This window comes from Microtus pennsylvanicus, chromosome 1 (genome assembly GCF_037038515.1).
Source record: "Microtus pennsylvanicus isolate mMicPen1 chromosome 1, mMicPen1.hap1, whole genome shotgun sequence".
Classification (NCBI taxonomy): domain Eukaryota; kingdom Metazoa; phylum Chordata; class Mammalia; order Rodentia; family Cricetidae; genus Microtus; species Microtus pennsylvanicus.
The window spans coordinates 213,871,119-213,898,485 of NC_134579.1; the positions used below are offsets into that span (position 1 = coordinate 213,871,119).

The 27,367-nt window shown below is 44.9% G+C and overlaps 1 protein-coding gene across 3 annotated transcripts in view; it reads right to left on the minus strand.

Moving 5' to 3' along the window:
* The window catches only part of Prkn (parkin RBR E3 ubiquitin protein ligase), a 1,218,641-nt gene that overhangs the window by 392,069 nt on the left and 799,205 nt on the right, over nt 1–27,367 (minus strand). For 2 of the 3 annotated variants that reach the window (XM_075950830.1, XM_075950826.1), the window contains exon 7: nt 17,551–17,687. In XM_075950830.1, coding sequence (XP_075806945.1) covers nt 17,551–17,687 — 137 coding nt within the window. Of the gene's footprint in view, nt 1–17,550; nt 17,711–27,367 lie in introns of all 3 variants that reach the window. The other variant, XR_012908104.1, reaches the window with a different exon arrangement.

Below are 27,367 nucleotides of genomic sequence, written 5' to 3' on the forward strand. Positions count from 1 at the left end.
CTCTGTGTGTACACTACCACTGACTGTTCTCTGTGTATACACTACCACTGACTGTTCTCTGTGTATACACTACCACTGACTGTTCTCTGTGTGTACACTACCACTGACTGTTCTCTGTGTATACACGACCACTGACTGTTCTCTGTGTATACACGACCACTGACTGTTCTCAATGTGCACTGTGTATACACTACCACTGACTGTTCTCTGTGTATACACGACCACTGACCTGTTCTCTGTGTATACACGACCACTGACTGTTCTCTGTGTATACACTACCACTGACTGTTCTCTGTGTGTACACTACCACTGACTGTTCTCAATGTGCACTGTGTATACACGACCACTGACTGTTCTCTGTGTATACACTACCACTGACTGTTCTCTGTGTATACACTACCACTGACCTGTTCTCTGTGTATACACTACCACTGACCTGTTCTCTGTGTATACACTACCACTGACTGTTCTCTGTGTATACACTACCACAGACCTGTTCTCTGTGTATACACTACCACTGACTGTTCTCTGTGTATACACTACCACTGACTGTTCTCTGTGTATACACTACCACTGACTGTTCTCTGTGTATACACGACCACTGACTGTTCTCTGTGTATACACTACCACTGACTGTTCTCTGTGTGTACACTACCACTGACTGTTCTCTGTGTGTACACTACCACTGACTGTTCTCTGTGTATACACGACCACTGACTGTTCTCTGTGTATACACGACCACTGACTGTTCTCAATGTGCACTGTGTATACACTACCACTGACTGTTCTCTGTGTATACACGACCACTGACCTGTTCTCTGTGTATACACTACCACTGACTGTTCTCTGTGTGTACACTACCACTGACTGTTCTCAATGTGCACTGTGTATACACTACCACTGACTGTTCTCTGTGTATACACTACCACTGACCTGTTCTCTGTGTATACACGACCACTGACTGTTCTCTGTGTGTACACTACCACTGACTGTTCTCTGTGTGTACACTACCACTGACTGTTCTCTGTGTATACACGACCACTGACTGTTCTCTGTGTATACACTACCACTGACTGTTCTCTGTGTATACACTACCACTGACTGTTCTCTGTGTATACACGACCACTGACTGTTCTCTGTGTATACACTACCACTGACTGTTCTCTGTGTATACACTACCACTGACTGTTCTCTGTGTATACACGACCACTGACTGTTCTCTGTGTATACACTACCACTGACTGTTCTCTGTGTATACACTACCACTGACCTGTTCTCTGTGTATACACGACCACTGACTGTTCTCTGTGTGTACACTACCACTGACTGTTCTCTGTGTGTACACTACCACTGACTGTTCTCTGTGTATACACGACCACTGACTGTTCTCTGTGTATACACTACCACTGACTGTTCTCTGTGTATACACTACCACTGACTGTTTTCTGTGTATACACTACCACTGACTGTTCTCTGTGTGTACACTATCACTGACTGTTCTCTGTGTATACACTACCACTGACCTGTTCTCTGTGTATACACTACCACTGACTGTTCTCTGTGTGTACACTACCACTGACTGTTCTCTGTGTGTACACGACCACTGACTGTTCTCTGTGTGTACACTACCACTGACTGTTCTCTGTGTGTACACTACCACTGACTGTTCTCTGTGTGTACACTACCACTGACCTGTTCTCTGTGTATACACTACCACTGACTGTTCTCTGTGTATACACTACCACTGACTGTTCTCTGTGTATACACGACCACTGACTGTTCTCTGTGTATACACTACCACTGACTGTTCTCTGTGTGTACACTACCACTGACTGTTCTCTGTGTGTACACTACCACTGACTGTTCTCTGTGTATACACGACCACTGACTGTTCTCTGTGTATACACGACCACTGACTGTTCTCAATGTGCACTGTGTATACACTACCACTGACTGTTCTCTGTGTATACACGACCACTGACTGTTCTCTGTGTGTACACTACCACTGACTGTTCTCTGTGTGTACACTACCACTGACTGTTCTCTGTGTATACACGACCACTGACTGTTTTCTGTGTATACACTACCACTGACTGTTCTCTGTGTATACACGACCACTGACTGTTCTCTGTGTATACACTACGACTGACTGTTCTCTGTGTGTACACTACCACTGACTGTTCTCTGTGTGTACACTACCACTGACTGTTCTCTGTGTATACACTACCACTGACTGTTCTCTGTGTATACACGACCACTGACTGTTCTCTGTGTATACACGACCACTGACTGTTCTCTGTGTATACACTACCACTGACTGTTCTCTGTGTATACACTACCACTGACTGTTCTCTGTGTGTACACTATCACTGACTGTTCTCTGTGTATACACTACCACTGACCTGTTCTCTGTGTATACACTACCACTGACTGTTCTCTGTGTGTACACTACCACTGACTGTTCTCTGTGTGTACACGACCACTGACTGTTCTCTGTGTGTACACTACCACTGACTGTTCTCTGTGTGTACACTACCACTGACTGTTCTCTGTGTGTACACTACCACTGACCTGTTCTCTGTGTATACACTACCACTGACTGTTCTCTGTGTATACACTACCACTGACTGTTCTCTGTGTATACACTACCACTGACTGTTCTCTGTGTATACACTACCACTGACCTGTTCTCTGTGTATACACTACCACTGACTGTTCTCTGTGTGTACACTACCACTGACTGTTCTCTGTGTATACACGACCACTGACTGTTCTCTGTGTATACACGACCACTGACTGTTCTCAATGTGCACTGTGTATACACTACCACTGACTGTTCTCTGTGTATACACGACCACTGACTGTTCTCTGTGTATACACTACCACTGACTGTTCTCTGTGTGTACACTACCACTGACTGTTCTCTGTGTATACATGACCACTGACTGTTCTCTGTGTATACACTACCACTGACTGTTCTCTGTGTATACACGACCACTGACTGTTCTCTGTGTATACACTACCACTGACTGTTCTCTGTGTGTACACTACCACTGACTGTTCTCTGTGTGTACACTACCACTGACTGTTCTCTGTGTATACACTACCACTGACTGTTCTCTGTGTATACACGACCACTGTCTGTTCTCTGTGTATACACGACCACTGACTGTTCTCTGTGTATACACTACCACTGACTGTTCTCTGTGTATACACTACCACTGACTGTTCTCTGTGTGTACACTATCACTGACTGTTCTCTGTGTATACACTACCACTGACCTGTTCTCTGTGTATACACTACCACTGACTGTTCTCTGTGTGTACACTACCACTGACTGTTCTCTGTGTGTACACGACCACTGACTGTTCTCTGTGTGTACACTACCACTGACTGTTCTCTGTGTGTACACTACCACTGACTGTTCTCTGTGTGTACACTACCACTGACCTGTTCTCTGTGTATACACTACCACTGACTGTTCTCTGTGTATACACTACCACTGACTCTTCTCTGTGTATACACTACCACTGACTGTTCTCTGTGTATACACTACCACTGACCTGTTCTCTGTGTATACACTACCACTGACTGTTCTCTGTGTGTACACTACCACTGACTGTTCTCTGTGTGTACACTACCACTGACTGTTCTCTGTGTGTACACTACCACTGACTGTTCTCTGTGTGTATACTACCACTGACTGTTCTCAATGTGCACTGTGTATACACTGCCGCTGACCTGCTGCTCTCAATGGTTCATTGTGTATATACTATCACTAACCACACCTTTTCCACTTAAAGTAATCTCAAATTGCTTTCTGTGGTTCTGTGGACACACTCTGAGGAACACTAAACTGTAACCACCCAAAAGAGGCTGGAGAGGTTCTACTTCTACTCATGGATCTTGTTACGATTGCCAGCATGGAATCCGACCAACGTCAGATGGCAGCTACAGGCTGAGGACCCAGCAGTCAGGGACTAAAGTGACTCTGTGGCAACAGAGACCCTTCATGTGAAACACGCTTCATGAGTAAAGGTGGGAAGGAAAAAATAGCTTGGAGTTAAGCAAGCTAATGTTTAGGTGTAGCTTCCGGGAAGCTAAGTGGTTTCTTCATCTGTGAGTCGAGCTGTCAGTATGAACATACAGAATCATCGTGAGGCTTCACAGAAGTGATGCACGACAGCTGCTTCCCTGTTAAACGATAGGTGGTGATACTTTGACCACATGAAGAAGAGCTTAGTTAGTGACACTGTCAGAACCGGTTTCATGACTTTGCAACAGTACTACTGCCCCAGCCATAAGTTGGCTTTCAGAATAAGAACAAATTAACTAATGAATTCTGTTTGTTTCAGGTCCCTTGGAGGGACCAGCAAGGTCAAGAAGGAGTGTCACTCTGAGGGGAAGCTGGACAAGGGCCAGGGTCTGCTGTGGCATCTGGGGTCACATAGGGAATCTGCTTCAGAATGTTCAGAGCAGAGACACATGCACCGTTAGATGTCACGACTAGCTGGGGTTGGTGACATAGTTTAACTGTTTCTGTAGAAGCCATTCTTCCTAGTCCAGAGCATAAGTGGCCCTGGCTGGGGTTGGGAGCTCCTTTGACCCTTACGTCTTGGGAAGTGGTACCTGATGCCTAGATGTGATTGGTACAGGAGCCCCACACAAGTATCTGCCCCAGAGCTGTGCTATGTAGCATGAATGATAAAAACCCAGAGACAGAAATTGGGGTTCAATCCCAAAACCAGAAAAGCAAAGCAGCTAATCTACAAGAGAAGTCCTACCTCTACTGTGTCTTTTTTTTGGTGATGAAATTCCAAAAATGAGATGGATGTACAAATTAGGTTTCCTGTTATTTCACAGAAAAAAAGAAATGTATGCCTGATCATTTAAGATAAAAAATAGACTTGGAATAATAAATGGGTCACATTGTTTGACCGTGTCCTTTAATTTTAGTCTATTTTTTTCTGTAAAGTAAGGTATTAGATATGTTCAAAAATCATACAAACTAAGAGATTTCTGATACCTAACATCCAAGCAAGGACTTGGAAGCTAATACATGATATGACCAAGACAGCCAGGAATGTTGCCTGTCAGAGAAGCTATGAAGGCCTCAGTGCTACGCTACTCAGTTATACAGGCCTCTCTGTCAAAGACAGCCTGAAAGATCGGGCTGGTAGCAGAAATCAAACTTAATGATTTTAATAAGGACAGTCACTGCTGAATTTCAAACTGTTTTCGTAACCCAACCTCCATGGGCCATTTTATAGCTCTATGATGGTGACCATGCTCAGCACAAGGGCAATGGTTGTTTTCAAGTATATCATTATGCTAAGGTAAATGAAGTCAAGAAGAGAAATCCAGTTTTACTTTTAAACCACGAAACTTAAAAGAAGCCTAAGTCGCAGTATTAAGCTTCTCCTGCCAATCACAAGTTTTTAGGACCCAAGCTGGAGTGTACAATCAAGTACTGACTGGGAAGCTGCCACACGTGTTAGCCAGTGGGAAGTGTGCCAGGTAGCTACCTTTATATAAGATGTGATTTTGATTACCTGGAGTTCAGAATTATTTCATTTTAAGATGAGAAAGCCTCTTATACAGCATAGCCAGACTGCCATTTCCTCAGCACCATCTGAACAAAGAGTTTGTCCTTGGTCCACAGAGCTGAATCCTACATGTGTAGTATGTGGCCAAGCTGTCCACATAGAAGCTGAGCCACACAGACATTATACCTTTCTAAAGCCACACTCTTCTCTGTGCCCTCAGTCTTTATTGAGATGACATTATATATGCTCCCTTTCAGATAGTCAGGTAGGACTGGGTAATGGCCACAGCACAGCTTAAGAAATGAAGAAATATGGGATCTTCAGAACAAGGGTCCATAATTAAGAATCATTTCTGTGTTGGTGGCAAAGGAGGTGTACACAGTTCCTTTTCAGAAAGACATGCAGGTCTTTTCTTTTCTTTCCCTATTCTAGTTGGGCTCTTGAGGGTGGGGAATCAGTCTTGACCATGAAGGCACAGACAAAGTCCAAAGGGGTGAGAGAGAAAAAGATCATTGCTGCTTAGAAGAGAAACACCCACCAACTGAAACACCCACCCTGGACAAGACCTGCCTGCAACTTGCTGTGAGCCAGTACAGTCTAGATTCCACTGGTGGCAGCATCTCCAACTATTAAAAACATTCATAGAGGCCATGGGTCCTGACCATCCATCCTGGAGAATGAAGGACCAAGACATTACTCCAGATGACACCCAGCCACTGCCACCTCAGAGCATACCGAATGCTCCCCTTAGATCAGATGGGGTAGGATAAAAGGATCCTTCCTGAAATGCAACCGGGTGGGTCTACATTTTCAAAGCAGACGCTTGGTAAACAGGCACCACTATGCCCAGGTATGGGATATCGATGTGCTAGAAAGCAGCTGAGGTATGGAGGAGGGGCAGTGAGGGTACCCAAATGCTATTTCAACCACGTTGAACAGCAGTTATAAATAGGCTTCATGTTCAATCAATTCTCTCTGAGTCTGGGGATCATAATATCTGGAAGCTAGTTTGGAATCTAGATGATGACTGAGAAGTGCAACCAAATCTGCATTAAAAGTCCTAGGTCTGGAGCCTCAGAATGTGGCTGGAAGCTGAGATGGGACATTTAAAGAAGAACGTAGACAATTTATGGCTGTTTGTGTCTGTCCTTACAGAAACAGCCCACACAGGAAGGTGCCATGGAAGACACAGGGAGAAAACTGGCCACCGGAAAGTCACCAGCTTGGAGAAACTGATCTAATGAGACCTGAGTCTTGAATGTGTACCCTCCATAGCTGTGGAAAAATATATTTCTATTGTTTAAGTCACTGAGTGTTGGTGGGGGATAATTCTGTATTCTGTCAATTACATTTTAAACAAACGCTGATTGGCTAGTAGCCAGGCAGGAAGTATAGGCGGGACAACCAGACAAGAAGTAGAGGCAGGGTAATGAGAACAGAAGTATTCTGGGAAGAAGAAAGTTTCCTCCAAAGTCCGGTCCAGACACCGAAGAAGCAGGATGTGACCTACCCCGCTGAAAAAGGTACTGAGCAATGTGGTTAACATATACTAGAATAATGGGCTAATATAAGTTATAAGAGTTAATACGAAGCCTGAGCTAATGGACCAATCAGTTTATAACGTTGTGTGTGTGATTTTCTTGGGGCTAAACAGCTGTGGGACCTGGTGGGAGAGCAGAAACCCCAACAAGCAGGCCGTCCTGTTACAGAGTGTGAAGTACTTTTTATGACAGCCCAAACAGGTTAATATAGTGACCTATTACAAACGCTGTGTAAGTATTTGGAAGGAGATGATACTGGGGCTGGGCATGCAGCTCAGTGGTCAAGCCCTTCCTGGAAGGAGCTGATACTGGCAGCAAAGAGGAAGAAGAGAGGAAAGAAGGCAGGAACATTAGAAATAAAAATCAGGAAATATAAGACATGAACTTCTCGAAGCTTAGTAGAATAGAACATACAAGATAACCTGGATAACACACAGCTCTCAAGTAGTGTCATTGCCTGGCTCAGCGTCATATACTGTCATCATATTGACATTAGACTACTAAACCACGCCTCTTCTTGTTAAATGGACGCACATTCAAAACAATAAACTTTTTCACTCTCTTGCTTAGAAACCAAATGGTCTAAACTCTAATGAATATGTAAATCAACCCCTCTAAGCACATTATTAATTATTTGGAAGACAGTTGGAGGTCACCAGCTCACACCAGTTTCTATGCTTGAAGTCTCATTAACACAAGACATCACACAGTGAGAGGGAAGAAAGTTTATCACAGTTACTAAATGTGTCTGGGGAGGTGTGTGTGAATATACACACAAAATGACATTCAGCACTGAATACAGAGCCAGGAGGCCCTGAATATATGTTATCATCATCCAGGATGATGGTGGTGGCCGAGGAACATAACCTACATCAGAGAGTCCAGGTATGCCAAGCCCTAAACAAAGAGGACTGCGAACAGAAGGAGAAAGACTGGTACTTGCTGCTTCTGGCAGGAGGCAGCCTGACTCCCAGTTATACATTAACCAAGCCTCACCTCTTATCCAGAGAAACAGTGACTTCCGCTACATAGCCTAAACCACCTGTGTCCCGCTTCCCCTACCAGATCAGCTATTGACTCTAACCCTGATTCCTTATGGTCCAGGACCCTTTTCTTTGGAAACCTTTGAGAATAGATGTTTTTCTTTGTCTGGCAGGAATGAAGAAAGTTTGCCTTGGACCCCTGCAGCACTTCTTGCAGTGGTATTTGGGAAATCATTCCTGAAGGATGGTTCAGAAATCTCTCTTCTCCTCTCCCTTCCTTGAACCCAACAATTCACAGAGAGATTATAGGTGAACAAGGGGGTCTGAGTCAGTACGTGTGTATTTAAAATCAAAAACAAATCGTGCCTCACCACACTTAAGTTTTCATGACCCATGGGGCATAAATAGCCCTGTTTTCTTTCCGAATAAACTGTGACAGGAGGCAGAAATCTGTCACCACATTTCCTGAGACACGAGAGGCTGTAGACTGTGCCATGCACCAGGTGCATGCCGTTGCCCGCCTCTAAGCACCTTGCTGGCTACACTACTATGTCGGCCACAGCTCAGGAGCTTCACTGCCACTAACACTCTGATCTAAACTATAGGATGAGTGGCCTGGGTGCAGAGGGTGGGGGAGTGCCCTCAGGACTGAGGGCAAAGCAGTTGACAGCAGTACAGAAAATGCCGACAGGTGAGAAGGGCTCATGATGCAGGCTGTGAGCTAGGCTTCGGAAACCTCATCAGCACCAGACACTAACGGCCATGGGACCCGCCAACACGATGCTCTGCGGTCACTACTAACAGCTTGCTTTTATACTTCTGTTTGTGTGCTCAAATTTTAGGTGACAGCTGAGATATGAAGAGAAACTCACACAAAAGCAGTGCCCGGTGAAATAACAAAATGTATAAGATACAACCAGGAGTGAAATCTCTGAATGTTGGGGTAGTGTGCACGACACAACTCAGTGACCAGGATTAGTACTCGACATGACAGTCTCCTGGGCAAGGCAGTTCGGTAAAAACCTACCTAGGATCGAGCCGAAAGCTTAAAGTTGGTGAATGCCTTTTATTTTTATTTAGGAATGCACACATAGGTGGTGACGCTCTAAGAAAGGGCATGATGGTTCCCAACAGAAAGCAGATACGACCAGGGAGAGGTCACATGGAGACCATTGAGCTACAATGTCCCTACTCTTGGTTTGGGGGTGGTTACCAGAGCTTCCTATCACACCCATGTTTTTAACTACACAGGAATGAGTGTTTGACATATGTGCACAGCATTGCCTTGCCGTACCTTTCAGACTATATAATATCACTTAAGATGATTGGCTTGAAGTTCAGTTAATATCCATGGATTGCTGCTGTAATCCTTCTGGCTTCAGAAGAGTTCTCTCCACACCGATAATGCCCAATGTAGAGATTCAGAGCTGTGCTAGATCCCAGGGCAGTGCAAAGGAGTCTGGCCACACAATGATAAACAGAAGGAGAGCACCCAAGAATAATTCCCACACCCATCACGAGCTCTCACAGGCGTCTGTCCTGATCTCTTTGGAAAAAGAATGGATTCGTAACCAGAAAGTGATGGTTACCCTTGCACAACCAAGCAGAATAATCTGTTTAGGAGTGCTTAGTTTTGGCCAGGTGCAGTGGTGCACACACCTTTTATCCAGCACTCCAGAGGCAGAGGCAAGTGGATCTCTATGAGTTTGAGGTCAGCCTGGACTACATAGTGAGTTTCAGGACAACCAGGGCTATGTACAGAGATCATGTCTCAAAAGCAAAAGAAACAAACAAACAAAAAAAGAATGCTTATTTTTCACCACCTGAGGCACGAAAGAGCAGGAAACATAATAAGAAAAAAAAGAAGTTTGGAACACAGGTAATCAAGCAAGTCGAGAATCAGCCAGTTTCATAGAGGCACAGAGACATCGCTCCTTTGTAACGCACTAAAGACAGGTATGCACCTCAAATGAGCATAAAAGTCCGGCTGGAACTTCCATAGTAGAATTTCTATAAAGGCAGCAATTGTGGGGCCAGATGGATGACCAGACAGAGAGGCCCTTCTTGATCTAGCTGAATGAGCTCTGGGACAACATTGGTTTACCTGACATCCTTTTTTCTGGTCCTTGTCTGCGTACCAGTCACTCCTGATAATGAAGTGACTTGATGGAGTGTTGCTTTTGTTGTCGGCAGGAGAGGAATGCAGAAAACCACGTGACACAGTGTGCTTTTCACCAGAGTGCGCTGTGCTGAGGCTGCTCTGTTTGCAACACTATTCATGCTTCCTCCTGAGCACACAATGGACTCTGTCCCTCAAGCCACCCCCCGCCCCAGGCCTGAGTGCACACTGCACCTATGAGCATCCATGGACCTGGACTGTGCTGTAAGAAACATGGGAAGAAGTGGTATAGCCCATGGCCTGGCCTCGGCCTCATCTGTGTGGCTCATGGGTAGCAGTCCTATGCCAACTTCCCATGACTTAGGTTTTTGGAGGCTACTGAGATGAACCACGAGACAGCAGAAGTCACCATGGGGTCTCTGAGTAATACTATAGAGTGGAGGCCCCAAAGCAACCCACTGTGACACAGTGGAAGGGAACGTTGGCCATGCCAAACCCCTGAGTTTTCGGGATGGCTTTATTCATAGAAGGTGGTCTGCTCCAGGCTTTTAAATAAAAAGAAAACTATCAAAATTGATTTATCCTTCGAGTGATTTAATTGTTTTGAGGGTTTAATTTCAAGGAAGAAAAGAATATTGACTTTGGTTAACGATAAGAAAAAAAAGTAATGGTTTGGTGGTTGGTGAATTTCCCTAATTTTCCTGCATGGATTTAGGAATCATATTGATTTAATTCCTTGTATACATGCAAGAGACCAACACTTAAAAACCAGAAGACAATTCTTTGTATTACATGTATTTAGCATCCTTACTGGCTGCCTGAATCCCAGTCTTCTTCATCTCTATGGACATCAGGAGTACAGCCACATCTCAACCATCTGCAACTCTGTGAGCAGACACACGGAGGACCCTGGAAGGCCGTGGAGACTGGATGAGATGGTTGGTCTTCTTTGCAATATGGCTTTTCCCTCCATGGGTGACATGGCTATCCCATCGCCATTTTGGAATAAAGTCCTTGGCCCAGTGGTAGCCTTGGCAACCGAGTGAGTGGACTTATACAGTGATAGCCTGGTCTACAGTAGCAGCAGAAGAGCAGGTGAAGCAGAAGGCCAGAGGATGCCAGTCCCTGCTCCTCCAACTCTCCACTAGGTGCAAGGGCTGATGGGAAATTTTGGTGTTCAGGAAGTAGGTTTACTGAAAAAGGGGCTCTATCACAAGGCTTCCTTGAGGTTGTCATCTGTGACAGGGAGGAACACAGCTGACTGTGGTGACCCATGTTTTGGTAACCAGTCCCTCACGCACACTCAGTACATAACCCAACAAACCTGACTGGATCACCAAGTCAGCACTTGCTGAACCCCTTACGTTGGTCTGTCATCTGTGCTCTGTCTCTTGTGCATGGATGTTTGTTGGAATCTCCCCAGGGAAAGTACACAGAACAACCTGCATGTCACCTTGATGGGACTGAGAAACACACTGGTGTAAAGGTTCCAGAGAGGATGAACGAAGGAGGAAAATGTGCTTTAAAAGTGGGCACCGTCATGCAATGGGGCTGGCACCCGAGGGAATAAGCAGGAAAGCAGGAGAAAGCTCTCCAGCACGGCCATGCTCCCCCTCTGCTCTCTGGCCACCAGCTTGCCTCCTGTCCCGATGAACTGTGAAGGAGGCCCCTGGTCTGTTATGCAAATTTGAGATGAATGAAAACCAGAGTTTTAAATACACTATTCCACAGAAAAGGATCACAACACAGAGAGAAGGTCAAATGGCTGTGGTGGTGTTTTGGTATGAGACAGAGGTTTTCAAAGTCCCTAACTGTAAGACATGCCTGCCCTCTTTTCCCCAGAGGCTGCCACTTCCGGGAGTTCTAATCCTTCCATGGTTCACTCCAGCAGAAGTCCATGGTAAACCCTCATTCTGTTAATTCAGGACACAAAACCTTGCCTAAGGAATATTCTGGGGCTTGAGACTGACCCCTCCTCCGAGGGTGGTTTCAGCCACACTGGGGATTGCTGTAGTTTTCCACTTCTCAGAGCTGAGACTGGCAGGTTCTGGTGGCCAGCTAGAGGCCAAGGGTCCAGAACCCCCTGCTTATCTGTGCCGGCCTGATGAGCTCCGAGCGCACCTCAGACAGAAAATGGGTTGTAGCGCTCATTTCTTACAGGACTGACACTTCTGAAACTTAGGGAGAAATAAATCCTTCCTCGGTTAAGCTGCTTCTGCCGGGTAATTTGTCATTGTGATGAGAAGTCTGAACACATAAATTATATGCAAAGTGACTCAGGACCAGAAAAGCAAAAGTCAAATTGTAACAAAATAGCAACCCCAACCCCAAACACTTGTTAATCAAGGCAATATCCAGGGCATGGCATTGGGAAGATGGTAACCGTTCCTAGGGGACCCCAGGTCACGGAGACACCGGTGTTGTTCAGGAGCAGGAAGGATCTGTGTCTCATTCGCAGTCCTCAGCTCACCTGCTCTACAATAAATCAGCCCAGATTCTGGAGCGCCACCAACTTAGTGAGTGCTTGGCCTTGAGAGTACGCTGAGAGGGGTCCACTGACATTTCAAAGTTCCCAGCATGCAATGTTAATAACCACAGGTACGGCAGAAAGACAGCGGATACTTCAGACGCACTAAGTGGTTTCCCCGAGAGCCCCTATTTTTATATAAAGTTTGTCGCAGGTTCTGGCAACAGGCTGTTTGCCTGTGTCTGACAATCTCATTTTTAACTCCAGTAACATTTATGGAAAGGCCTGTGCTGGTTAGCATATCAAAGACCTAGGCAGAGGCCTTCGCACTCACGGCTGACTTGGCCTGGCCACACTCCTGTGACCTACAACTTGTGCTCAAGTGTGGCCTGGGGCATAGGAAGCTATAAAGAGCCAGAGGTGACTGAAATGGCCACCAGGGTTTGCAAACTGGCCCCAGCAAGAGTCCAGGCCACAGAGCAGGCGCAGCACAGATGGACTTTGTCACGAGACCTACAAAGGGTGAAGTCTCAGCCACACTAACCTCCATGTAACAAAAACCACACGAATTGTGGTGATTAATCTTGATTGTCTACAGTCGCCACGGAAGCCAGGAATCACTAGGTGTGTCCGTGATGACATTTCCAGAAAGGACTGACTGAACTATGAAGACCCCTTCCATGGGTTGGGGACCTGGACTCGATACAAAGGAGAAAGAAAGTTCAGTATTGGCATCTCTTCACTCTGCTTCCTGACTGCAGGCACAAAGTGTCAAGTTGTCTCAGGATTCTGCCTCCATACCTTTTCACCAGGATGGACCGTCCCCTCAAACTGTGAGCCAAAGATTAACCTTTCTTTAGGTTGCTATGATCAGGTATGTTGACACAGCAACAGAAAACGTAACTAGTATACACCCTAGCAGGGTGACCGAATTTTATTCCTGGGCATCAGAAAACACTTTACATTTTAACATGCATACTTACACTAGGCATAAACCATTGAGCCAGTTTGAAGAGTTCATTTACCAATGACTTGTCTCTAAAGCAGAGTCAATAAACAGAAAGAGAAAACAGCAATGCCAAGGATTCAGGGAGCACCGCCCTTTACAAAGGATCCCAGATGGAGTGTGTAGTCTTCCTCTGATGAAGTGGAGAATGAGGAACCAACGCACCAGGCTCTATGATTTTAAACCAAGCAAGCAATATATGTAAAGAATGTCCGCTTGAGCAGCTGGTTTCCACATAATGAGGAAACACCTAGCAGCATTGGAGTCTTGCTCACATCATGTGGAAAGCACGTACAAACAGCATCAAGTCCACTGCTGGAAAAGCGAACATAATACACAAGAACAGATACTGCCATGAAGTGGGTAGTTTTGGGGAGACATGGTCACGTGCATGAAAACACAGCGGTGTTTGAATGGACTGTGCAGAGGGGAGAGTTCACCCACAGCTGAGTGACAGGAACATCGCTGCTGATGGTTATTTGCCTCATTCTTTCTCAATAGTAAGATAGACCCAATACGGGGCTTATTGTTTCTTGGAAATGTGATAGGGAAGACATGCTGGGGAAAGTAAGGTCTCGAGACTAGGGAGACGTTTTTCAAATATAAAGCGAGTTTTTGACTATCATGTTTAAATAACTGACACGGGAGAAGCAGCACTCACAGGCGATAGGAGGGAACTTAGAGCTCATTAATGTCCCGCCTCGCTCACTGTGAAAACAAGAAGATGAACTCCAGGGTTTACAGCTCCTAGGACCTCAACCTCATTGCCATACTTAGTTAAAGATGGAATTAGGCGGCTTTCAAACAGGCATTAGAGTACAGCAGAGCCTAAATAACACAGCTCAGCATGGGAGCTTGGCCAGACGTGGCGGTCCTCCGTGCAGCTCCTAGCTGTCGGTGACAAAGAATTAGCAAGATTGAGGCTAATTTACATGCATCCTTTATATAAAACAATAGCAGAGATCTAACCACTGCTGTAATTATACGGGGCTGTCAGAGATGTGCTGTGTAGAACACGCCTCGCGGAATGCATTCATTTAACCCACCTCTTGATTTACAAACGGCAGAGAAAAACAAATGCAGATCTTAGACACACAGAAAGACAGAAATTAGAAAAAAAAGCAAAACAATGAGAAATTCTCATTTCTCAAATATGTGATTAGAAAAATTTATCCTCCCTCTCAGTGGGGAGGTGGCAGAGAGCCTGTCTGTAGCTTCTAAAAGGAGACATGGGAAACAGTGAAATAAACACATATTCTGCCTTCGACCACTCGACACGGCAACCCCTCTTACAAGGAACCTATTTCATGGACACTCCAATAGCAGCAGGGAAATGTCTGCCAGCATGAGTCAACTAGTCACAGAAGGGTTTGTAATAAAGAAAGAAAGAAAACTATGTGCTCAACAATATGGGGAACCATAGACTGTGCACACACTGGAACTCAGTGGTGGTCTAATAGGAAGGGTGGAGGGAGTCTGTCTTATATAGGTGGGATCGCTATGGTCTAATGATGCCCAGTATTGAGGAAAAGGCAAGGTTCTGAAGAGAGTGCACTTGCATAGTGACCCAGCTGTCACTCAATAAGAGGGATCATTATTATTATGGCCGAGAGAAAAATGAACTATCTTTTCAATATTGGTGAATTTTAGTAAAATTCTGCAAGCCTGTATCTGAGCCAGAACAGTCTCTTATGAACTAACATTGCAATTTGTATCTTAAAAATTATGTTTTCTAGCTTTTCTTTAGCTAGGCTAAGATAGGGAGAAACCCAAGGGCGAATGTGTCCCTGGAGAGCCCAGACTCTGACCTCCAAACACAGCCTCTACTGGTGGGGCCCAGAGTTTCTGCAGAAATGGCTGGTTCCAGGTACTGTGCGAGGGCCCCAGGGAGAAGGTGCCACCCTGTGTACTGCGTGAGCAGAAGGTCCGTTGAGCCCCACTACAATTCTGTTCTTTGTTTCTGCATGTCTGAACTTTCCCACAATTCCAGGCTGGCATTTCAGAAACATGAGGGAATGCACTACTCTCTAAACTTAGCTTGAGATGAAACGGTCTTAAAAGTGGTACTTAAGAAATATTTTCACAGTCGGAGACTTAGTGAGGAAAATGATTTCCCAGTACAAAATTATTTTGTTAAGGCTCCTGGGGTCAGTGAGATGACTCTGCAGGTAAAGGTGCCTGAAATCCCTGCAGCCCACGTGGTTGAGAGAGAGAAAACGCCCCTTAAGCTGCCCTCTGGCTTCCACATGCGCACTGCCTGCACCATCCCCACACACATGGAAAGGAAGGAGAGTGATGATTCGCAAATGATTTTCTGGGTTTTGATGCTTTTGTTAAAAAATATAAAAACAGGATATGTTTCAGTTCATTTTAATCTATATATTGATACACCTATATGTCGTCATGACTGACAACAGATAAAATACGTTAAAGAAGGAACAGCATGACTTGCAGAGTCAACACTGCATTAGACTCTCTGTTTGGATCTGTGTCATTCGGAGGCATAGACATGTCTGCTAAGATTCACACTAAAGCCAAGAAGAAAATAAATCAAAACGCAAACTTAATCATTGAGTCAAGTGCCACGGTGTCTAAGTGTTTAGTGACAATATTCTAATCAGTGGGGCAATTCAATCTCTTTATAGCTATTATACCATATATGCGGCAATCCAGGGACACCAACCATGCTAAATACACAAAAAGTAACTCAAAATGCATTGGTAACTTAATATAAGAGGTCAACCATTCAAGAAAATCATAGAAGTAAATTACCATTATCTCAGATACGGCAACGAGTAACATTTGACACGAAAATAACAGAAGGCATCAAGAAATTCCACTTGGCCAAAATTGTTGGTAAGCAGATATATTATAGAAGAGGATAAACGATAACAACAAATTGTAAAATCCAGTATCGAGCTATCTTAAAATTCTGTTTATTATGACTGTACGTGCATGTGTATCATGACTGAGTGCATACAGGTCAAAGGCAACTTGGAGTTGGTTCTCTCCTAACATTACAGGCTCTGGGATGAAACTCAAGTCACCAGGCTTAAGCAAGGGCCCTTCCTACTCAAGAAACTCACAGTTAAACAACAAAACGTCAAGTAACCCAGTTTAAAAAACAGAAGAAAACAAAGGACTGGGCAGACACGGAAATGAATGTATAGACAACAAGCACAGGAGACGATCAACACCAAATCCACTGGTGAAAGACTCTTCTATGGAAACATCTGGACAAAACCACTCTATATACAGAGTAACAAATCCACTGGTGAAAGACTCTTCTACGGAAACATCTGGACAAAACCGTTATATGCACAGAGTAACAAATCCACTGGTGAAAGACTCTTCTACGGAAACATCTGGACAAAACCGTTATATGCACAGAGTAACAAATCCACTGGTGAAAGACTCTTCTACGGAAACATCTGGACAAAACCACTCTATATACAGAGTAACAAATCCACTGGTGAAAGACTCTTCTACGGAAACATCTGGACAAAACTGTTCTATGCACAGAGTAACAAAACCACTGGTGAAAGACTCTTCTACAGAAACATCTGGACAAAACCGTTCTATGCACAGAGTAACAAATCCAGAATTCATTATCCAAACCCATAGGCATATTTAATAGCTTGGGTGAATAGTTTCCAAGTTTATTTTCAGTGCTTTTAAACACGGCGCACATGGTCTAGTGTAGCACAGTTCCCTGGAGTTCTGTGTCTCCTGGGATTTACCTGCTAAAGTTTCTTTCTTGGCATTGACCATGTTTAAGCTTTCAACTCTTGGGCCAGGATCAGGCATAACTCAAACAGTTTATCTCAACAGCTCTCCTGTTATTTATTAGTATTAAGTGATAAGAACGAATAAAGAGCTCGTCTTACCCACACACGGCAGGGAGTAGCCAAACTGAGCATCATGGACAAACTGCCGGTCGTTGAGTCTGGTGACACAGTACAAGTGGAAGCAGTCCAAGCAGATCACGTGGCGGTGGTTACACTGGAAGACCAGGACAGGGCTCCTGCACAGACAAAGAAGACGCTCCTATGTAAAGCATGATCAACAAAAACTCAGAGATAGATATTGGGGTTCAACCTGAAGACCAGGAAAGCAAAGCACTCAGTCACTGGCTCTTACCGCAACCTCAGTCTAAAATGGCAGTCCTGCCTCCAGGAATCTCAGAATGAGACTGAGAACTGTCTCCTCCCGTTTTATAATTCTCTCTAGGGCTGGGATTAAAGGCGTGCATCGCCAGGTTTCCATGGCAACTAGTGTGGCTACAGGGATTAAAGGTGGATGTTACCACTGCCTGGTCTCTGATCTTCAGACAAGCTTTATTTATTAAAACACAGATGAAATGCCACTCCACCTATGGGACCTCCATAGTGGATAGAATTTTACAATAGTGTTGCTTTGGGCATGTTCTGTTCCAATACTGCAGCTGTCCAACCTCAGTTTCAGGGTGATACCCTACACTGGGGGCACTCCCTTAGCTATTCAGAACAATGACTGTGCTAATTCATATTTAACATCATTAGGTTTATTAAACAGTTGTTTAAACCTGAGATTAAACATCATCTTTTGCTAGAAGTCTGCTCTGATTTCCAATGAACCTGCTCACTCCTCACATCTGTAAAGGAGATAATGCAGACAGCCCTGGTATCTACGTTCTCTGACTCCTCCCTGATTGCACACTGACCACACAGTATGGGGACACATTCTTTCTCTTTATCCACTGTGCCCTCTGTGCAATAGATACTGCCTTTAGTTACACTGCTGTTCCCACAGAAGCAGACATTTTTTCCTTTTTTTTTAATTGAAAAAATTTCCGCCTCCTCCCTGCCTCCCATTTCCCTCCTCCTCCCCCCACTCCTCTCTCTTCCCCCCATTCCTTTCCCCCTCCCTCTCCAGTCCAAAGAGCAGTCAGGGTTCCCTGCCCTGTGGGAAGTCCAGGGTCCTCCCCCCTCCATCCAGGTCTAGGAAGGTGAGCATCCAAACAGGCTAGGTTCCCACAAAGCCAGTTTATGCAGTAGGATCAAAACCCAGTGCCATTGTCTTTCGCTTCTCATCAGCCCTCATTGTCCACCATGATGAGAAGCAGACTTTTACATTGCCTCTTGAATGTAGTTATAATAATATATAATACCAGAACTTGACAAGTCAAAAGGAAAATGGCCATTGGACCAAAAAAGCTATGCCCAACAGCCAGTCAGACAGAAAGAGGGAAATTAGAAGCAGGAGAATAACCAACAGGATTTTTTTTCTGGTTTCATAACCTTCATCTTATGAAAATATTCAATTTCTCAAATTGTTGTTATAGAATTAATAATACATCAATATATACAAATCCTGAAAATTTTGGATTGCCTTGTGTCGTGGTTGGAAGGAAAGGTGCCCCCAAAGGCCCATAAACACTTGGTCACTAGTTTGTGGCACTGTTTGGGGAGGTCATGGAACCTTTAAGAGGTGGAGCCTTGTTAGAGGAAATCGGTCTATGAGGAATTATCACTTCGACCTACTTCATGTTCTCTATCTTGCCCTTCCTATGTGCAGACAAAAATGTGATCACCCAGTTCCTGCTCCTGCTTCCAGACCATGTTTTCCTCATCATGACGGACTCTATCCCTACGGAACCACACACCGAAATAAACTCTGTCATCCTCACGCTGTTCTTAGTCCTAGTATTCGATCAAACTAATACAGAAGTAACTAATACAGTTAGAAAGTTTATAAATGACTTTATAAGAAGATAAATCTCCTAGAAAGTCATATTATTTTGCTGACAAATGAACCCATGTGCTTATGGGAAGAAGTAGACAAATTGATTGTATTAATTTGAGACCATTCCCAAGCCAATTTCAATAGTGAAATTGCCTTGCAGTCAATTTAGATAAGCCTATGCCTATGTAAAGACAGAATACAAACATGTTCCTTCACACCCAGTTCTTAGCTTTACAAGGTCTGCTTTTTGCATTTTTTTAAAGAAAAGTCCTTTTCCTAGAAAAAAATATTAAGATTAAGTATGAGCATTATAGCAGATAATTTCTTAACAACTACAAGGCTTAAATGATTCTGTTATCTCACTTATTTCAAAGCAGCACCTAACACAGAAAGTGGAAAAGCACCCCCTTGGTGTGTTAAAATCCACAGTCAGCTTACACTGAGCGTGAGTCCCTAAATGTGTCTGAGTGCGATGATGAGCTTCCTCCTTGAACATGCCACAGCCGCTTCCGGTCTGATTCCTACCTCCAGGGCCGCAGTTAACTTTTGCCCTGCCAACAAGTTTCCTTCTAAGAACTACACGCTACTTCCTTCTCTCAAACGTCACCTACTTCATGTGCACTCATGCATGCCAAGTGTGGTTTATGCAGCAGCTGCATTTCACCTTCGCCTGCACAGATAGGCAACAAGAAGGATGCTTTCAGCTATGATGGTGGGGGTGCTATGGTAGATCAAGCCTCAGACTGCTAACCTGCTATCAGCACAGACAGGTACTGGCGAGACTGTGAGAACATGTGTAAAGTTTCCTGTAGAGAACACGCCTAAAGGGGAGCTTCAAACGTGACTCTAGGAAGCAAAACCAGTCCGTAAAATCAAACCAGTCTGCCCACGCTCTGCCATCCACGAGTCTCAGCACATAAATTCTTCTTAAACACTTTTTAGTGTTAGCGTGGTGGTGAAGGGGACCTCAAGGAGCCCCTCACTCCTTCTACCACGCAAGGCAGAGAGGCACCGTGGGGGAGACAGACACCAAGTCTCCTAGTAGCTCTTGGACCTCACAGCTTCAAGAACTTTTAGAAATAAATTCCTATTGATCATAAACTGCCTGGCTTCAGTTTTCTGATAAGACAGTCCAAACAGATGGAACCAGTTTCTGAACCTTCTATGGGAACTCTAATGAGTTTAACTTTGAGAAAGTTTAAAGTATTGGGGACTTCTTGGAGCTATTTTCAGAATTCTGGCCTGCCTTTCTTAGGAGCTGGACTGAGTAACGGGAACAAAAGATGGGTGCGAGTAGCAATTTTGAATCCTGGACTTATTTCTCATGGGTCCCGATGTTCTTCGGTGCCCTTTGATCAAATTATACATAAATGCCACTTGATCAATCTAGAAATGATTTTACCCCTGAGTCAGGTGACAGAGTAGTTAACTAAAGGTTAAATAAAGTTCTCAATCTTATGTAAAAATAATTGCAAACATGTTATTTGACATTACTGCAGAGTTATTTGTAAGCCCCGACTCCCTGTTTTGTTACAGGAATGATATGCAGACCATTCTTTCTCACAATATTCAGCACAACTGAAGGAAATTCAGTAGAATGAAATCTACGGTAAGCCATTCCATGTATTAGCCAAAGCAGGAAGGCTATCATTGTGTGGTGTTGCTCACTTGGAAACCCTGTTCTCTAGTATTTACCAAAATGCCATGGTGTTTGAGTATATATCCAGTAGTTTGTGTACTTTAATCCAGTCTACCCCACGTTTCCTCCATCACTGCCCCATCCTTTCTCTGCTTCTTCATCTGTCCCGGCACTGGAACTCCATCCATCTGGCTAAAGCACACGATGTGGTCCCAGATGCTCAGTGGAGGTGATGGGAGTTGAAATCCGTGCATCAGAAACTTGAAGTGGCGCAATAATAAGGAGCAAGTGCAAAGAGTCTCAAGGTCACACAGTCTGTAGAGTACCCAGAGGAGGGACACAAACATCTTTACACAGGGCAGAACACTGAGTTTTATTAGAGTCGCAGGAAATCTCAGCAGTCTGAATGGTAAGCAGTTCCTAAAGTGCTTTAGAAGGAACCATCCCTAATTCCTTTCCATTCTACATCAAAAGGGGCTTTTCTCATAAAACAAGAAAAATGAACAAAAGCGCCCATGACTTCACGCTCTCACAAGTGTGGCTGGCTGCTTCTTGCTCTCTCCTCCATGTCAGGTTTGAGAACAACAAGCATCCCAGGTGGTGGGGATACTCGAGCAGCCCGATGGAGCACTCTGTGTGGCAAGCACCAGGGTCTCTTGGCAACAGCCAACGATGACTGTGTTGTCATCCACAATCCCTAAAGCCAACCTTCTGACTCAAGGCAATCCCAGACGTGACTCTGTCCCTGGCTGGCCTCTTGACTATAACTTTACATGCTACCCAGGAATCATCTGGCCCAGTCTGCTCAAACTCCTGAACCTCGGAAACTGTACAAGACCAGATTCATTCTGTTCACCGGTCATTCAGCTGTGGAGTGATTTTTAAATGTATCAATATCTAATACAGACTCAGAGGAGGAGGAAGCCATGTTTAACAGGTCCTAGAAGACGATGTGTGAGGGTGAACGGTGGAAGAGGATCAGAGAGTAAGGATGTAGAGTCCCGAGGGCCAGAGCAGATGGCGCTGCTCATCTCTCCATTGCCCCATGCATAGTACAGTTACAGAATCATATACGCCCATGTGTAGTATATCAGATATGTAGCACAATCACCTGAAAAACATAGTAGATTAGGATAAACTAAAAATGCAAGTATGAAATCCTTAAGGAAATAAAAGTAAGCATGTCTCGCTTGTGGGAGAGAGTCTTTCAATTTGGCTGACACTGACCCTTGGAAAGCATGTGTTGTTTCTATAGTATGCTTGGTGTGGGCAGCGGTCATGTAGATGTTATGCCCCAGTTAGCAATCTTTCGCATCTCTCAGTGAATGCTGAGTTCATGAAGAACTCCTAGGAATTTAGTGAAGTGTTTGATTAGACAAAAATAATTAGAGGAGAAAAAGGGACGTTTCTAAATAACTGGATTTATCCTCTTAGCGGTCGCTTTAAATCTCCTTTTGTTAGAGTTGGCTCATAAGACAACAAACTACGGAGGTATTGGAAATCTAATGCAGCTTGGTTAGCATTCTGGATTCAGCACATCTGCCAACGGCCTAAGTGCACCGCTGACAAAGAAATCTCTAACATGGTGCCAGGGCGCCAGAGAGCTGGAGATGTCACGTTGGCACACGTGTGTCCTAGGAGAGAGAGCTGGAGATGTCACGTTGGCACACGTGTGTCACAGGAGTTCATTACTTGAGTTAGCCAAGTGAGCAGTCGCCAGCACCGGAGAGCCCCTTGATCCAAGATACTAATTGATAGACTCAACTTTCAGAAATTAAAATAATCTTCAACAGTTGAATGACCTTCCAAATTCCTTCCAGCAGCCAAGTTTAAAAAGCCCAAAGAAAGTTCCTTTGCCCATTAGTCTGCTTGGAACCAGAGTCCCATTAAGACCCCAGTGGAGCTGGGAAGCTCATTAACTATCCCTTCCAATTTCTTTCTGTTTCCTGATCTCATTCAGACTATTCCACCTCGTCTGGTTTGTTGCACACACACAAAAGAAATCATCTGGTCACTTTGAGGTGGTTAGTGCTACAATATTTCAGTACAGACAAGGAACCCAAGGTACAAGTTCCTTACATCTATATTTTTCATTTGTCCACTCTGCCAATACTATAGAACAGCCACTACAAGCCAAGTATTGCTTGCAGTGAACAGTGATGGCCAGTCCCCTCACCAAGCCATAGTCCTCAAGGGAAGAAGACAAATATTTGCCTTACAATGTGGCAAGGTTGACCAAAGGGATGAGTTTGGAGATGACTGGCTTGTCTTTGGGATTGACAGAAGTCCTAAGACAGTGTGTGTCTCTGTGCAATCAGGATATACACACAAAAGACACAGAACAAACTTATATAATGGATGATAGTAAAATAGTACACAAAAAATGGCATAAAGATGTTAGGAATGACCGAGAAACTATAACCTTCCTATCATTGTATCAGTTGGCTTTCCCTTACTATAACAAACACCTGAACTAAACTTACAAAGAAAGGTTTATTTGGGATCACAGTCTTTGAGGTTTTAATCCATGGCCAAATAGCTGTGTTGCTTTGAGATTTTGGTAGCACAATACACCATTGAAGTACCATGTAGCATATGGAGCCTGTAGGCCTTATGGGAATCAGGTGATATGGGATTCTCCTCTGTATGCTGTGAATACCATTGGTGAATAAAGAAACTGCCTTGGCCTGTTGATAGGGCAGAACTTAGGTAGGTGGAAAAAAACTAAACTGAATGCTGGGAGAAGGAAGGCAGAGTCAGAGAGAAGCCATGGAGCCACCTCTATGCTGGAGACAGATGTGCTGGAATTTTGCTGGAAGGCTATGATCTCGTGGCAATACACAGATTAATAGAAATGGGTTAAATTCATATGTAAGAGATAGCCAATAAGAGGCTAGAGCTAATGGGCCAAGCAGTGATTTAATTAATATAGTTTCTGTGTGATTATTTTGGGGCTGAGGAGCCGTGAACCAACAAGCAGTCTCCCAACAACAATCAAGTAGTGAGAAGAGGGGGAGAAAAGGCCTCAGTTTCCCCACAAGGGTCACATTTCGAGTTTCCAAGCATCCTCTCCCTGGCCCTACTTTTTAACATCCACCTCCCTTCCGCAGTACCAGGCTGAAGGCCGAGTCTTCAGCACATGGGCCTTTGGGAAACACTCTACATTCAGGCAGAGCAACCCCTGCCGAAAAGTGCTTTTTCATCTTAAATCTTTATTCAGTGATTCCATTTCCCATCGGTGGCACCAAACGTTATTAAGTTTAAGAGAATTTCCCGTCTCAGCGTTTGTTCTGGAGCCAGATCCCCTCCTCATGGTCTGTGACACCGAGGACTCCCCTGTTGTTATAGTGCAGTTTTATTCCCAGGCAGCAGCTTGGTTTTATACATCCTGTGACATTTTCTCGTTGCTACCCAGGGGTTTGTTTAAAATTCTCCCATCAAATTAAGTATATTGCCATTGATATGCTAACTTGCTCTGTGTGCTATCATGAAAGGAAACAGGATAAGTTCAAGTAGCGAGTGACCATCTTTTCTATTTCAGACATTTCCCCCTGGATATTTATATGATAAATTTTGAAAGCTCCAACAAAATAGGAACAATGAGATAGTTGATGAGAGATGCAAGGGAACAAAAAGTGGTGCTTGCCCGGAGTAGGCAAATGTGGGTTTAAAAGGCCTTGATGCAGTGCAGCAGCCAGAATCCCTGCAGCACTTGGGTTGCCATCTTCATATGCCACTTCCAACTTCAACCCTCAGCTCACCCCAATCCAATCAGCACATCTCAGCACCCCAATACAGTCAGCATGGCTCAGCATCCTATGCATTCAGAGCAGCTCTATGCTCCCCAGTCCAGTCAGAGCAGATCGGTGCTCCCCCATCCAGCCAGAGCAGCTTAGTGCTCCCCCGTCCAGTCAGAGCAGCTCAGTGCTCCCCCAGTCCAGAGCAGCTCAGTGTTCCCCCCGTCCAGTCAGAGCAGCTCAGTGCTCCCCCAGTCCAGCCAGAGCAGCTTAGTGCTCCCCCCGTCCAGTCAGAGCAGCTCAGTGCTCCCCCGTCCAGTCAGAGCAGCTCAGTGCTCCCCCGTCCAGCCAGAGCAGCTCAGTGCTCCCCTGTCCAGTCAGAGCAGTTCAGTGCTCCCCCAGCCCAGTCAGAGCAGCTCAGTGCTCCCCCAGTCAGAGCAGATCGGTGCTCCCCCAGTCAGAGCAGCTCAGTGCTCCCCCAGTCCAGTCAGAGCAGCTCAGTGCTCCCCCAGTCAGAGCAGCTCAGTGCTCCCCCATCCAGTCAGAGCAGCTCAGTGCTCCCCCAGTCAGAGCAGCTCAGTGCTCCCCCAGTCCAGTCACAGCAGCTCAGTGCTCCCCCAGTCAGAGCAGCTCAGTGCTCCCCCGTCCAGTCAGAGCAGCTCAGTGCTCCCCCAGTCCAGTCAGAGCAGCTCAGTGCTCCCCCATCCAGTCAGAGCAGCTCAGTGCTCCCCCATCCAGTCAGAGCAGCTCAGTGCTCCCCCAGTCCAGAGCAGCTCAGTGCTCCCCCAGTCTAGAGCAGCTCAGTGCTCCCCCGTCCAGTCAGAGCAGCTCAGTGCTCCCCCATCCAGGCAGAGCAGCTCAGTGCTCCCCCATCCAGTCAGAGCAGCTCAGTGCTCCCCCAGTCAGAGCAGCTCACTGCTCCCCCGTCCAGTCAGAGCAGCTTTGCTGCTCACTGGCCCTTGGCCAGAGTCTTCCGGCTCAGCTCCCTGTTGTTTAATCTCTGCACATCTCTTCTCTCCATTCATCCATCCCCTGTTCCACTGGGGCCAACTCCTGTGCATTTTCCCATCACCTCCCGACCCTATGTGTGAGATCTCTCCTCCCTTCATTTTTTTTTCTTTTTCTTTTTTGAAAACTCTCAGTGTTATCTCAAGCCCAGACTTTTCTAGAAGCTTGATCCCTATTCCCTCATCTGCATGCACTGCTCTCCTCTTACTGAAATGTTTACCTTTCAAATGCATTGCTGTGATTCTCAACTTTGCTTTACTATGTCTCTACCCGCTCTGTGAGCCAGCATCAACGTCCTGCCTGTATTGCCACACACGGATTGTAAAGTCACCAAGTGCCTGCTCCTGTGGGAATACAGGGGTGAGAGATCACCACTGCTTTCGTGGAGGCTGATCTGGTGCCAGGAGAAACGACTGGAGGCAACTCAGCCTGGGCTGACTGAGGCAGAGGATGTCTCTAAAGAAGAGACATAAACTGCGGACTCACCAGCAAGAACACGTGAACCAACTAAAGACAGATATGTGCAAATGCTTAACACAGAAAGAAACAGATGATCGTGCTCTTGGTTTCTGTTACCAAGGTCCTGAATTCCCCACAAATTAAAAATGAGACGGAAGGGCTGGGGGCACGGCTCCATGTAAAGTGCTTTCCATGCAAGCATGAGAACCTAAATTCAATCCCCAGAACAAAAAGAGAGAGGGAGAGGGAGAGGGAGAGGAAAGGAGAGGGAGAGGGAGAGGGAGAGGGAGAGGGAGAGAGAGAGAGAGAGAATCATCTGGGTGTGGTGGAACTCATTTGTAATCCTGGTTCTAGGTAGGTAGAGACAGGTAGATCGCCCCCTGGTGGTGGTGGTGGTGGGGACACTGGTCAGCCAACTTAGCTTACCCAGACAGTTCTAGGCCAAGGAGAGACCCCTATTCAAAAACCCTAAGTCAATGACACCTGAAGGATGACAGCTCAGGTTGTTCTGACGTCTCCACATGAAAACATGTATGTGTACATATGCACATATAAGAGCACTTGCACACACATGGAAGAGATATACACACATACAGAAACATATACACAGACTCATAAGCAAAGATGTTGCGTCCATAGCTTTCATAAGTCATATGCATGGATCTGTAGTTAGGTTTGTATAATACCTCCAGAGTGTAGAGATGAGGATATTGGGAGCCACTGTTAATAAGGAGACTTTGCAGAATAAAAATGTGAAACCATAGGAATGGAAGGAGTTATGGATTATTAAGTTCCCTCCAGTGGTTTCAATTTGGAAGATATTTATTTGACATTACCATAGTTTATTTATTTTCAAAGATAAGTGATAGGCTGAACTCAAACATAACCTATTTGCTTCTGAAGAATTTGATTATAAACATTACAATATGGCATCAATATTAGAAACAATAAAATAAGGTTCTTCACTTTCATAAAATCAAATGTAAAACATAGAATTTAGTCCTGTTTACTATTTACTCATTATGGCAATATTGTTCATTAATAACACTCCAGATGATATCCTTGTATGTCTTTTATACAACTACACAGACACTGGCAAATAATTGTAATAGTAATGGTAACAAATTGCAATAAATA